Source organism: Pseudorasbora parva, chromosome 14 (genome assembly GCF_024679245.1).
Source record: "Pseudorasbora parva isolate DD20220531a chromosome 14, ASM2467924v1, whole genome shotgun sequence".
Lineage (NCBI taxonomy): Eukaryota > Metazoa > Chordata > Actinopteri > Cypriniformes > Gobionidae > Pseudorasbora > Pseudorasbora parva.
This window is the reverse complement of record NC_090185.1, coordinates 1,539,645-1,552,576: the sequence shown is the minus strand read 5'-3', so window position 1 is coordinate 1,552,576 and position 12,932 is coordinate 1,539,645. Positions and strand designations below refer to the sequence as shown.

Sequence of the window (12,932 nt, the reverse complement as noted above, 5' to 3'; positions counted from 1 at the left end):
TTAGTTAGTTAGCCGATAGTTAGTTAGTTAGTTAGCTAGTTAGTTAGTTAGTTAGTCGTTAGTTAGTTAGTTAGTTAGTTAGTTAGCTAGTTAGTTAGTTAGTCGTTAGTTAGTTAGTTAGTTAGTTAGTTAGTTAGTTAGTTGTTAATCTTGTTGGTTAATTGGTTAGTAAGTTATTAGTTTTTAGTTTGATAGTAAGCTATTTAGTTGGTACATTAGTGATTCATTTTTTTGTAAATTAGTTAGTTGGTTTGTTAGTGAGATGGTTGTTACTTAGTAATTTAGTTTGTAAGTTGGTTAGCTAGTTGATGAATTAGTTAGATAGTAAATTAATTAGTAATTTATTTAGTTGTTTATTAGTTAGTTGTTAGTTGGTTAATTAGTTGGTTAGTAAATTAGTCGTTAGTTGCCTAGTTAGTTGGTTAACTAGTTAGTTTTTTGTTTTTTGTTAGTTAGTTAGTTAGTTAGTTGTTACTTGGTTAATTAGTTAGTTCGTTTTTTATAAATAAATTAGTTGTCAGCTAGTTAGTCGTTACTTAACTAAAGTAAGTTAGTCTTTAGTTAGTTTTTTAATTAGTTAGTTAGTTGGTTAATTAGTTAGGTCGGTTTTTTAGTTAGTTAGTTAGTTCGTTTGTTAGTTAGTTAGTTGTTACTTGGTTAATTAGTTGGTTAGTTCATTTTTTAGTTAGTTAGGTAGTTATTAGTTACCTAGTTAGTTGGTTAAGCTACTTAGTTGGTTAATTAGATAGCAAGTTAGTTAGTTAGTTAGTTAGTTAGTTGGTTAGTTTAGTTGTAACTTAGCAAGTTACATAGTTCGTTTTTTAGTAAGTTAGTTAGTTAGTTAGTTGTTACTTGGTTAATTAGTTTATAAGTTAGTTCTGTAGTTAGTTAGTTAGTTTGTAAATTAGTTGTTAGTTGCCTAGTTAGTTGGTTAATTAGTTCGTAAGTAAGTTAGTCTTTAGTATTTTAGTTAGTTAGTTAGTTAGTTAGTTAGTTAGTCAGTTAGTTAGTTGTTAGCAAGCTAGTTAGTTAGTTAGTTAGTTAGATGTTTGTAACTTAGCAAATTAGTTATTTGTTTGTTGGTTAGTTAGTTAGCTTGTTTGTTAGTTATTAAGTTATTTAGTTGTTAGTTTGTAAGTTAGTTGGTTTTTGTCCACAAGGTGGAAATTAGTTTTGGCTTTAGACATCAAAACAGCAACATAGAGAAAGAAAATACAAAATACTAAATTGAACATTTTACCATTTCATTTATATGTATTAATATGCAATGTTATAGTAGTTTATTTCATTTCATTTAATATTCATGTAATATTGACATGTGAAGTTTATTATTAACATTATGATTTAGTTTATAATTTAGTAATTGAAATAAATGAAATCAAATAGTGTTTGATACGATGTAACTCTGATGTTTGTGATTGGTCAGCGTGTGACTGCGATCGCTCGGGCACAGAGTCGGTCGGCTGTGATAAACGCACGGGTGCGTGCCGCTGTAAACCGGGCATCACCGGAGCCCGCTGTGACGTCTGCGCCCGTGGACACTGTGCCCGTTTCCCAGAATGCCCGGCGTGCCCGTCCTGCTTCTTCAGCATGAACACGCGTGTGCAGGAGCTCACGCTCAGCCTGGAGCGGCTCTCCAACACCCTTCTGTCCTCCGAAGGCCGGCCGAGCTCCTCCGACTCCAGCCGCAGGATCCAGAAGATTCGCGATTCCCTCGCTCTGATCCAGGAGTCGCTGTCAGCACAACCGCAGTCCAGCCGCCTGCTGACCGGAGCCCTGCAGAAACTCGACACGCTGCGGTAAACACACACACACACATACTTTCAACTAATGCTCCATCAGAGTTAATCTAAACATGAGTTCATCCTAACGTCCCGCCGCTCTTCCAGGTCTCAGATGAGGAGTTTGAGTGAAGATCTGCCGTCGCAGCCTCAGGACCGAGAGCTGGAGCGGAGTCTGGATGAGCTGCAGTCGCTCCTGTCGTCTCTGAGTCTGGATTACTTCACCAGGAGAGACGGTTTCACCAACAACGCCGGATCACACAATGCCAGTGCGTACCCGATCCGTCTGTACTCGAGACAGCTTTATTTATATCGCGCTTTTCCAATGCCGATTGTGTCAAAGCAGCTTCAGTGTCAAACAGGACAATACTGCAGCAGAATTAGATTTGGCTGTGCAGTCGTTCTGGAGAAAACAGGGATGTTATCAGTTAGTTAGTTAGTTAGTTAGTTAGTTAGTTGTCAGTTAATTAGTCGTTAGTTAGATAGTAAATTAGTAAATTAGTTAGTTTTTAATAAATTAATTAGTTGTCAGCTAGTTGTTAGTTAGTTAGTTAGTTAGTTAGTTAGTTAGTTAGTTAGTTAGTTAGTTGTTAATTGGTTATCTAGTTGGTTAATTGGTTAGTAAGTTATTAGTTTTTAGTTTGATAGGAATTTATTTAGTTGGTAAATTAGTTATTCCTTTTTTGTAAATTGGTTGGTTTGTGAGATGGTTAGTGAGATGGTTGTTACTTAGTAATTTAGTTATTTGTAAGTTGGTTAGCTAGTTGATGAATTAGTTAGATAGTAAATTAATTAGTAATTTATTTAGTTGTTTGTTAATTAGTTGTTAGTTGGTTAATTAGTTGGTTAGTAAATTAGTTGTTAGTTGCCTAGTTAATTGGTTAACTAGTTAGTTAGTTTTTGTTTTTTTTAGTTTTTTAGTTAGTTAGTAAGTGTTTTTTAGAAGTTAGTTAGTTAGTTAGTGTTTTTAGTAGTTAGTTAGTTAGTTAGTAAGTGTTTTAATAGTTAGTTAGTTAGTTAGTTAGTTAGTTAGTTAGTTAGTTAGTTAGTTAGTGTTTTTAGTAGTTAGTTAGTTAGTTAGTTAGTTAGTTAGTTAGTTAGTTAGTGTTTTTAGTAGTTAGTTAGTTAGTTAGTAAGTGTTTTAATAGTTAGTTAGTTAGTTAGTTAGTTAGTTAGTTAGTGTTTTTAGTAGTTAGTTAGTTAGTAAGTGTTTTAATAGTTAGTTAGTTAGTTAGTTAGTTAGTTAGTGTTTTTAGTAGTTAGTTAGTAAGTGTTTTAATAGTTAGTTAGTTAGTTAGTTAGTTAGTAAGTTAGTTAGTTAGTTAGTTAGTCGTTAATTGGTTATCTAGTTGGTTAATTGGTTAGTAAGTTATTCGTTTTTAGTTTGATAGGAAGTTATTTAGTTGGTAAATTAGTTATTCCTTTTTTGTAAATTGGTTGGTTTGTGAGATGGTTAGTGAGATGGTTGTTACTTAGTAATTTAGTTATTTGTAAGTTGGTTAGCTAGTTGATGAATTAGTTAGATAGTAAATTAATTAGTAATTTATTTAGTTGTTTGTTAATTAGTTGTTAGTTGGTTAATTAGTTGGTTAGTAAATTAGTTGTTAGTTGCCTAGTTAATTGGTTAACTAGTTAGTTAGTTTTAGTTTTTTTTGTTTTTTAGTTAGTTAGTTAGTAAGTGTTTTTTAGTAGTTAGTTAGTTAGTTAGTTAGTGTTTTTAGTAGTTAGTTAGTTAGTTAGTTAGTTAGTTAGTTAGTTAGTTAGTTAGTTAGTTAGTTAGTTAGTTAGTAAGCGTTTTTAGTTAGTTAGTCAGTTAGTTAGTTAGATAGTTAGGTAGTTAGTTGGTTGATTGGTTGGTTAGTTAGTGGTCTGGAGAAAACGGTGATGTTATCAGCTTATTATAATTTATCCTATAGCAACAATGTTGGCAGATCAGTATTGTAGTTTATACAATTAATTAAGACCTAATAAATTATTTTTATTTGGATATTTAGTTGAAAACTTTAGTTAGAAATTTTAGTGTCCCCAACTGAGCAAGCCAAGCCAAAGAGAAACCGAAACTCCATCAGGGCAGGATGGGGACAAATAAACCTTAGAGAAACCAGACTCAGTTCTCCTCTAGCCTATTAACACACAGTGTATGATTATTATTCTGGCCACCTTACAGCTCAGAAATCATATTAGAGCGGAATATCTGGGTATCACGCAAGAGACGGGTTAATTGAGGATAATGCGTCGAGTAACAATTATTAAATATGAATATTTAAAGGATCGGAGTCGTCACGCCAGAGACGGGTTTATTGAGGATGACATGCCTGTGAGGCGCATACATAGAGGACACAAATGAATAGCATCTGATTTTTCTGCATGATCACTAATGGAAACCTTCTCGCTCTCAGGTGACTTCTATGCCATTCAGAAGTGGTATGAGACGTCGAGTGACGCCGTAAAGCGAGCCGACGCCACCAAAGACTCGCTGAAGAAGTCCGAGGGCGTGCGAGAGAACGCCCTGAGCGGCCTGAATGTGGTGCAGCCAGGAAACACCAAAGACCTGCAGAAGCTGAAGAACGATATGGCATCGCGGCCCAATCTGACACCCGTCGCCACCAAGGTGAGATACTCGCTGACGGAAAGAGTCACACTCCGTCCCAATTCGCCTACTTATACTACAACCTGGGACATGCTTATTCTATTTTCGCATGCTATTTAGTATGGATAGTGTGTGAGTTGGCACGCAGGGTGAGTTTATGGATGGACAGGCTAGTAAAGGTGTGTTCTGCAGGTGTGCGGCAGTGATCGTGTGGAGCCCTGCACTCCGGAGCGCTGCGGAGGTGACCTGTGTCCTCCTGATGGAGCGCCCCCGTGTGGAGCGGAGGAAACCTGCACAGGAGCATTGCCCAATGCCAACAAGGCCTTCCAGAACGCCGACGAGGTCAAGGCCAAACTACAGGAGCTCAATGACAAGATCACACGAGCAGCGGCACAGGTACCTCATTTATACCTTTAACACACAATTAGTGTGTCAAAAGTACTGACCGCGATACCAATTTGGTTTCGAAATTTCAATTTGAAATTTTAAAAAAGTAAGTGCTGTTGAGCTGTAATCGTAAACACCTCTGATTGGCCATTGTGCTCACGCACTTATCAGATGTGCCTGTGATTGGCTACAATGATCAACATACGGCAGCGGTTTGAAAGAACACGGAAGTGCATGAAAGCACAAGCAGGGGTCAACCAGCAGACCGGTAGGCTGATCGACGCCTGCATTCAAACGCTCCGTGTGTATCTGTGTGAGCGCTCTGTGAAAATTGATATATATTTACAACATGTTTGTGAAGCGCTGATCGTAGTAGCCAATCACAGACATATTTGATGAGCGCGTGAGCACAGTGGCCAATCAGAGGTGTTTACTATTCTGCTCAACAGCGCTCAAAGCGTCACATTTTTAAAAATTCAGTACCGATTTGGTATCGCGGTCGGTACTTTTGACAACACTACACACAATATAAAAATATTATAAATGATAAATTACATTGTGAAATAGAAAGATGGTACAGGCACACACGAGTACTAAGACTAAGGCCATTTTGATTTAACATTGACTTACGTTATACAGATACAGGATGCTGAAGATTCAGCCAATAGGGTGCGACTGTCCACTGACGAGCTGGCCAATCAGATCAAGCAGGTGAGATCCGAGGTGGACGGAGACCTGAAGGACACCAAAAACTTCGTCAGCACACTGAGGGACTTTCTGTCAGGTCAGTAAAGCGCTGTAGTGTTCAGTAGTGTTCAGTAAAGCGCTGTAGTGTTCAGTAGTGTTCAGTAAAGCGCTGTAGTGTTCAGTAAAGCGCTATAGTGTTCAGTAGTGTTCAGTAAAGCACTGTAGTGTTCAGTAGTGTTCAGTAAAGCGCTATAGTGTTCAGTAGTGTTCAGTAAAGCACTGTAGTGTTCAGTAGTGTTCAGTAAAGCGCTATAGTGTTCAGTAGTGTTCAGTAAAGCACTGTAGTGTTCAGTAGTGTTCAGTAAAGCGCTGTAGTGTTCAGTAAAGCACTGTAGTGTTCAGTAGTGTTCAGTAAAGCGCTATAGTGTTTAGTAGTGTTCAGTAAAGCACTGTAGTGTTCAGTAGTGTTCAGTAAAGCGCTATAGTGTTCAGTAGTGTTCAGTAAAGCACTGTAGTGTTCAGTAGTGTTCAGTAAAGCGCTGTAGTGTTCAGTAGTGTTCAGTAAAGCACTGTAGTGTTCAGTAGTGTTCAGTAAAGCACTGTAGTGTTCAGTAGTGTTCAGTAAAGCACTGTAGTGTTCAGTAAAGCACTGTAGTGTTCAGTAAAGCACTGTAGTGTTCAGTAGTGTTCAGTTAAGCACTGTAGTGTTAAGTAGTGTTCAGTAAAGCGCTGTAGTGTTCAGTAGTGTTCAGTAAAGCGCTATAGTGTTCAGTAGTGTTCAGTAAAGTGCTATAGTGTTCAGTAGTGTTCAGTAAAGCACTGTAGTGTTCAGTAGTGTTCAGTAAAGCGCTGTAGTAGTGTTCAGTGAAGCACTGTAGTGTTCTGTAGTGTTCAGTAAAGCACTGTAGTGTTCAGTAGTGTTCAGTTAAGCACTGTAGTGTTCAGTAAAGCGCTATAGTGTTCAGTAGTGTTCAGTAAAGTGCTATAGTGTTCAGTAGTGTTCAGTAAAGCGCTGTAGTGTTCAGTAGTGTTCAGTAAAGCGCTATAGTGTTCAGTAGTGTTCAGTAAAGTGCTATAGTGTTCAGTAGTGTTCAGTAAAGCACTGTAGTGTTCAGTAGTGTTCAGTAAAGCGCTGTAGTAGTGTTCAGTGAAGCACTGTAGTGTTCTGTAGTGTTCAGTAAAGCACTGTAGTGTTCAGTAGTGTTCAGTAAAGTGCTGTAGTGTTCAGTAGTGTTCAGTTAAGCACTGTAGTGTTCAGTAGTGTTCAGTAAAGCGTTGTAGTGTTCAGTAAAGCACTACACCACAAGCACTGTAGTGTTCAGTAGTGTTCAGTAAAGCACTGTAGTGTTCAGTAGTGTTCAGTTAAGCACTGTAGTGTTCAGTAGTGTTCAGTTAAGCACTGTAGTGTTCAGTAGTGTTCAGTAAAGCACTGTAGTGTTCAGTAGTGTTCAGTTAAGCACTGTAGTGTTCAGTAGTGTTCAGTAAAGCACTGTAGTGTTCAGTAGTGTTCAGTTAAGCACTGTAGTGTTCAGTAGTGTTCAGTAAAGCGCTGTGGTGTTGTAAAGTGTGTGTTGTCTGTAGTATGGTGTTGTAACGTGTGTGTTTCCTATAGTATGGTGTTGTAAAGTGTGTGTTTCCTGTAGTATGTTGTTGTAAAGTGTGTGTTACCTATAGTATGATGTTGTAAAGTGTGTGTTGTCGCCCGTCTCAGAGCCTCACTCAGACCCGGAGCAGGTGCAGCGTGTGTGTGAGGCCGTTCTGGAGGCCCGTCTCCCGCTGACTCTGGATCAGCTGAAGCAGAAGCTGAAGGAGCTTCAGGATCTCACGAGCTCTCTGCCCGACAGCAGCAGCGTCCTGACGGCCAGCGGCCCACAGCTGGAGAACGCCCGACGCCTGCTGGACGCGGCCCGCGATGCACGGTACACACACGCACATGCACACACACGCACACACACACACACACACATTATGAATTAACATAATTGAGCAAGACATAACTGCACATGTAATACATATTAAATGTATTTGCGTGTTGTTCTGCAGAGACGCTGCGTTTGGCATCCAGAAGGACGGCGAGGGCATTCTGAAGACGATTGAGGACAACGAGGCCGTCCTCGAGGATCTGGAGGACAACATCCAGCAGAGCGTCGACATCGCTAAAAACGTCAAGAAGGACATCGAGCAGGTCAGTCATAGGCGCGTGTGTGTGTGTGTGTGTGTGTGTGTGTGTGTGTGTGTGTGTGTGTGTGTGTGTGTGTGTGTGTGTGGAAACGACAGAAACCACCTCAGAACTCAAATTAACACATTGCCAAAATGTACCTGTGGCAACGTTTTTGCAAACCACAAAATACGTACCAATAGGTTCATATCACGACAGTTTCAAAGGGAACTGAACACTAGAGGCAGTAGAACAGCAAGTCTTTTTTATCGGGTTTTTTTTTTGTAGTCCATGATTTGTAAACGAACACATTTTGGAGTTCGGTCACTTAACAAGCTCCATATGTTGGGCTTTTCTGACATGCTAATCTTGCTCGATAGCTCATCTGGAACAGATTTGTTCTTGCGATGCTGCACGAATCCCGTGAAAAACGAGTCATGATAAAAGACGAGTTTAAAACACAAGCTAAAATGACACGGATACAATCTTATTTTATCACATTTGCTGTTGTTAACTAGCCTGCCCTGGTCATCCTCAGCTCTAGTCAGAATATGAGTCTGATGCTCATTGGGCTGTGATTATGGGGCGTGTCTCAACCCAACCAGGAAAGACCTCGATTGGACAGACCGACAACCAATCAGAGCAGCGGAGCGACGCATAACGTTTGTCGTGAAATGTCAACAGAGCTCAACTGCACTGTGTTGCCAAGTCTGCGGTTTTCCCGCCGGTTGTTTTCCATGTCCGCGGGTTGAAGCGACCTCAATTATGGGATATATAGACCCTGGAATGCCCATTTTTGCCAAAATAACACACATTTTACCCCACAAACACCCTTTTTTTTCAGAGAACCACACCCGAGAAGCTATTGTTTAGGGCTAGTAGTTGACGGGTTTTGTTGTAAAAACTTGGCAACCCTGTCTGCACGCACGCTGGAATAAACGATCTTAGCCGGTGTTGTAAGAAGAAAAAAAATTAGGATACACAGAGATCATCATTTCTGTTAAAAATGACATTACAAAAAAAAAACACAGAACAAAACAAAGCTTTTAGCGCCACCCAGTGGACGTTTCACTTTGAAACCGTTGTGATATGTACGTATTTTGTGGTTTGTATTTTGAGGTTTTTCCAATGAGAGCAGGCCTCAACTGAACCCTGATTTGACCTGTCTCTCTCAGATAGAGGACGCGCTGGCTCCCGCCGAGCAGGGGATTGTGGGTATTTCAGGGCTGATGGATGACATGCGCCCTCTGCTGGACGTGTTGAGGCAGGACGTGACGACAGGAACAGCGCTGGCGAATGATGCTCGTGATCAGGCAAAGTCAGCTGAAGACGAGGCCGACCGGGCCGCTCAGGTACTGACACACACACACACACACACACACACACACTAACAAGGCACAGCTAGTGATGGCTAGGATTGGATAAGATTTGCATATTTCATGAGCTTCAGCTCCCCTGTCAGTTCCATAGACTGTATAGCAATATGGCCGTAGTGTCCGTGACGCCACCCACAGGATTCTGAAGAGCCGCTCTGAAGCGTAAAGTAGAGACGAGCCGTCGCCATCTTGTCATCGCGCGTCATTCACGGATAACAGAAAATGGGCAAACCTGCGGAATGTGGGCGGAGCTTAAGTCAAGTGGGTGGAGCTTATGCTACGCAATGACTATAGACTTCTGGAGCCGCTCTAGTGGCCAGTGGAGGAACTGCAGTTTACATTACTTCAGTATCGGCTTCTGGAGCCGCTCTAGTGGCCAGCGGAGGAACTGCAGTTTACATTACTTCAGTATCGGCTTCTGGAGCCGCTCTAGTGGCCAGAGGAGGAACTGCAGTTTACATTACTTCAGTATCGGCTTCAGGAGCCGCTCTAGTGGCCAGCGGAGGAACTGCAGTTTACATTACTTCAGTATCGGCTTCAGGAGCCGCTCTAGTGGCCAGTGGAGGAACTGCAGTTTACATTACTTCAGTATCAGCTTCTGGAGCCGCACTAGTGGCCAGAGGAGGAACTGCAGTTTACATTACTTCAGTATCAGCTTCAGGAGCCGCTCTAGTGGCCAGCGGAGGAACTGCAGTTTACATTACTTCAGTATCGGCTTCTGGAGCCGCTCTAGTGGCCAGTGGAGGAACTGCAGTTTACATTACTTCAGTATCGGCTTCTGGAGCCGCTCTAGTGGCCAGCGGAGGAACTGCAGTTTACATTACTTCAGTATCGGCTTCAGGAGCCGCTCTAGTGGCCAGAGGAGGAACTGCAGTTTACATTACTTCAGTATCGGCTTCAGGAGCCGCTCTAGTGGCCAGAGGAGGAACTGCAGTTTACATTACTTCAGTATCGGCTTCTGGAGCTGCTCTAGTGGCCAGTGGAGGAACTGAAGTTTACATTACTTCAGTATCGGCTTCTGGAGCCGCTCTAGTGGCCAGAGGAGGAACTGCAGTTTACATTACTACAGTATCGGCTTCAGGAGCCACTCTAGTGGCCAGAGGAGGAACTGCAGTTTACATTACTTCAGTATCGGCTTCAGGAGCCGCTCTAGTGGCCAGCGGAGGAACTGCAGTTTACATTACTTCAGTATCGGCTTCAGGAGCCGCTCTAGTGGCCAGTGGAGGAACTGCAGTTTACATTACTTCAGTATCGGCTTCTGGAGCCGCTCTAGTGACCAGTGGAGGAACTGACTCGCTAAACGTCTTCATCAAACAAACACAAAGATTTATTTCTCATCCACCCGCGATTGAGGATTAGTAAAGCAACGTGTGTTTGCAGGCCCTGGACGAGTTAAAAGACGAGTTTGAGAGGATGAAGCGAGCCGCGGGAGACAACACTCAGGCTGGCGAAGATGGCGTCCGTCTATTAAAGCTGCAGGAGGAGGCGGAGTCTCTGATGACGGACACATCTGACATCATGAAAGCCCTGAAAGGTAACGCCCACAAAACACACATCCCATAATGCCAAGCACACATATTAGCGCTCGTATGGTCTGTGACTGATTGCGAGACGTTTGTGAGACATTTTAGAGATGCGAACAAATCATTGAATCAGTAAATAGATTCCTTTGATTCACTGAATCTGCTAATTTGAATCAATGAGTGGATTCAAATGATTCTGTGCGTTGATTTAGTGCATCAAATTATTCAAGTTAGCAAATTAAATTAATTGATTCTGTGAATCAAGTGAGTCGATTCACTGAATCAGAGCTAGTTGAATGCATTAGACTCAAACATTGATTTTTGCTACTGAAGGTTAAATTTTACTTCCATTTTTAATAAAATCTAAACATCCATCCAATAATGTCAAGCACACACATCACCGCTTATATGGTTTGTGAGTGGAAGACATTTGTTAGACATTTTAGAGTGATGATACAAACAAATCATTGAATCAACTATGAATCAATCAAGCAATAGACTCATTTGAACAACCATTTTACAAACAAATCATCAAATCAGTTATGATCAAAAGACTCCTTTAATTAACTGAATCGGCTCATTTGAATTAATGTGTATTCAACTGATTCAGAGAGTCTATTCAATTGATTCGTTCAAATCCAGGAATGCAATTAATCAATTCTGGGAATCAAACGAGTCGAATCACTGAATCAAAGTTAGTTGATTGAACTCAACTCAAACAGGGTTTTTGCTCCTGAAGGTTACAATTAATTTATATTAAAATCTCAACATCCATCCCATAATGTCAAGCACACACATTACCGCTTGTATGGTTTGTGAGTGGGAGACATTTGCAAGACATTTTAGAGTGATGATACAAACAAATCATTGAATCAACTATGAATCAATCAAGCAATAGACTCATTTAAATCACTGAATCAGCTCATTTGAAACAATCAGTGTATTCTACTGATACAGAAAGTTGATTCAATTGATTCATTCTAATCTGTGATTCAAATTAATCGATTCGGGGAATCAAACGAGTCGAATCACTGATTCAGAGTAAGCTGATTGAACGAAACTCAAACAGTGTTTTTGCTACTGAAGGTTACAAAATCTCAACATCTACCCCATAATTTCAAGCACACATTACCGCTTGTATGGTTTGTGAGAGCGAGACATTTGTAAGAGTTTAGAGTGATGATACAAACAAATAATCAAATCAGTTATGAATCAATTGATAGTCTTGTTTGATTCACCGAATCGGCTCATTTTAATCAGTGTATTCAACAGATTCAGAGAGTCGATTCAATTGATTCACTCGAATCCCTGAATCAAAGTAGTCGATTCACTGAATCAGTCAGTTGAATGAACTCAACTCAAACAGGGTTTTTGTTACTGAAGATTACGTTTATAAGACATTTTAGAGTGATAATGCGAACAAATAATCAAATCAGTTATGAATAAATTGATAGATTCATTTGATTCACAGAATCGGCTCGTTTGAATCAATCAGTGTATTCAACAGATTCAGTCGATTCAATTCAAATCCATGAATCAAACTAGTGGATTCACTGAATCAGAGTCAGTTGAATTAACTCAAAAACTGTTTTTGCTACTGAAGGTTACATTTAAGTTATAATAAAATCAAAACATGCATCCCATAATGTTGAGCACACACACACACACATTACCCCTGATGACCGCTGGTGTTTGTGTCTGTCAGATAAAGAGGCGTCCATACGGCAGCGGGCGGCAGAGATGGAGGAGAACGGCACGCGACTGACCGGTCTGGACGCTAAGGTGCAGAAACTTCGAGACGATATCCGCAATAAAGTCATCAGACTGAACATGTGCCAGGGCTGATCACTCTCTAACACACACATTAAAGGGTTAGTTCACCCAGAAATGAATCTTCTGTCATTAACTCCTCCCCCTAATGTCGCTCCACACCCGTAAGACCTCCGCTCATCTTCACACACAGTTTAAGATATTTTATATTTAGTCCGAGAGCGTATGCAAGTGTATGCACACTATACTGTCCATGTCCAGAAAGGGAATAAAAACATCATCACAGTAGTCCATATGAGACATCAGTGGGTTAATTAGAGTCTCTTGAAGCATCCAAAATACATTTGGGTCCAAAAATAACAAAAACTACGACTTTATTCAGCATTGGCTTCTCTTCCGCGTTTGTGTTCAATCCTCAAATAAAGATTCAAACGGTTATGAATCAGCGAATTGATTCATGATTCGGATCGCCAATGTCTCGTGATTTCAGCAGTTTGACGCGCGATCATCACGACATTAGGGGGAGGAGTTAATGACATACATTTCATTTTTGGCTGAACTAACCCTTTGAACTCTCACATGCACTGATCAGCTGCTCACGTGATCAATAAAACCATGAACCCTGAATCATTCTGTCTTTCACTGTCTTCTGAACGAGTC

The 12,932-nt window shown here is 40.6% G+C and overlaps 1 protein-coding gene across 1 annotated transcript in view; it reads left to right on the top strand.

The window, feature by feature from the left end:
* The window catches only part of lamb3 (laminin subunit beta 3), a 34,331-nt gene extending 21,432 nt beyond the window's left edge, over positions 1–12,899 (top strand). The window contains exons 14-23 of the mRNA XM_067415184.1: positions 1,427–1,799; positions 1,890–2,050; positions 4,181–4,392; positions 4,564–4,767; positions 5,398–5,542; positions 7,157–7,364; positions 7,489–7,630; positions 8,779–8,955; positions 10,360–10,513; positions 12,208–12,899. Coding sequence (XP_067271285.1) covers positions 1,427–1,799; positions 1,890–2,050; positions 4,181–4,392; positions 4,564–4,767; positions 5,398–5,542; positions 7,157–7,364; positions 7,489–7,630; positions 8,779–8,955; positions 10,360–10,513; positions 12,208–12,347 — 1,916 coding nt within the window. The 3' untranslated portion in view covers positions 12,348–12,899. The remainder of the gene's footprint in view (positions 1–1,426; positions 1,800–1,889; positions 2,051–4,180; positions 4,393–4,563; positions 4,768–5,397; positions 5,543–7,156; positions 7,365–7,488; positions 7,631–8,778; positions 8,956–10,359; positions 10,514–12,207) is intronic.
* The last annotated feature ends 33 nt before the right edge of the window (positions 12,900–12,932 follow it).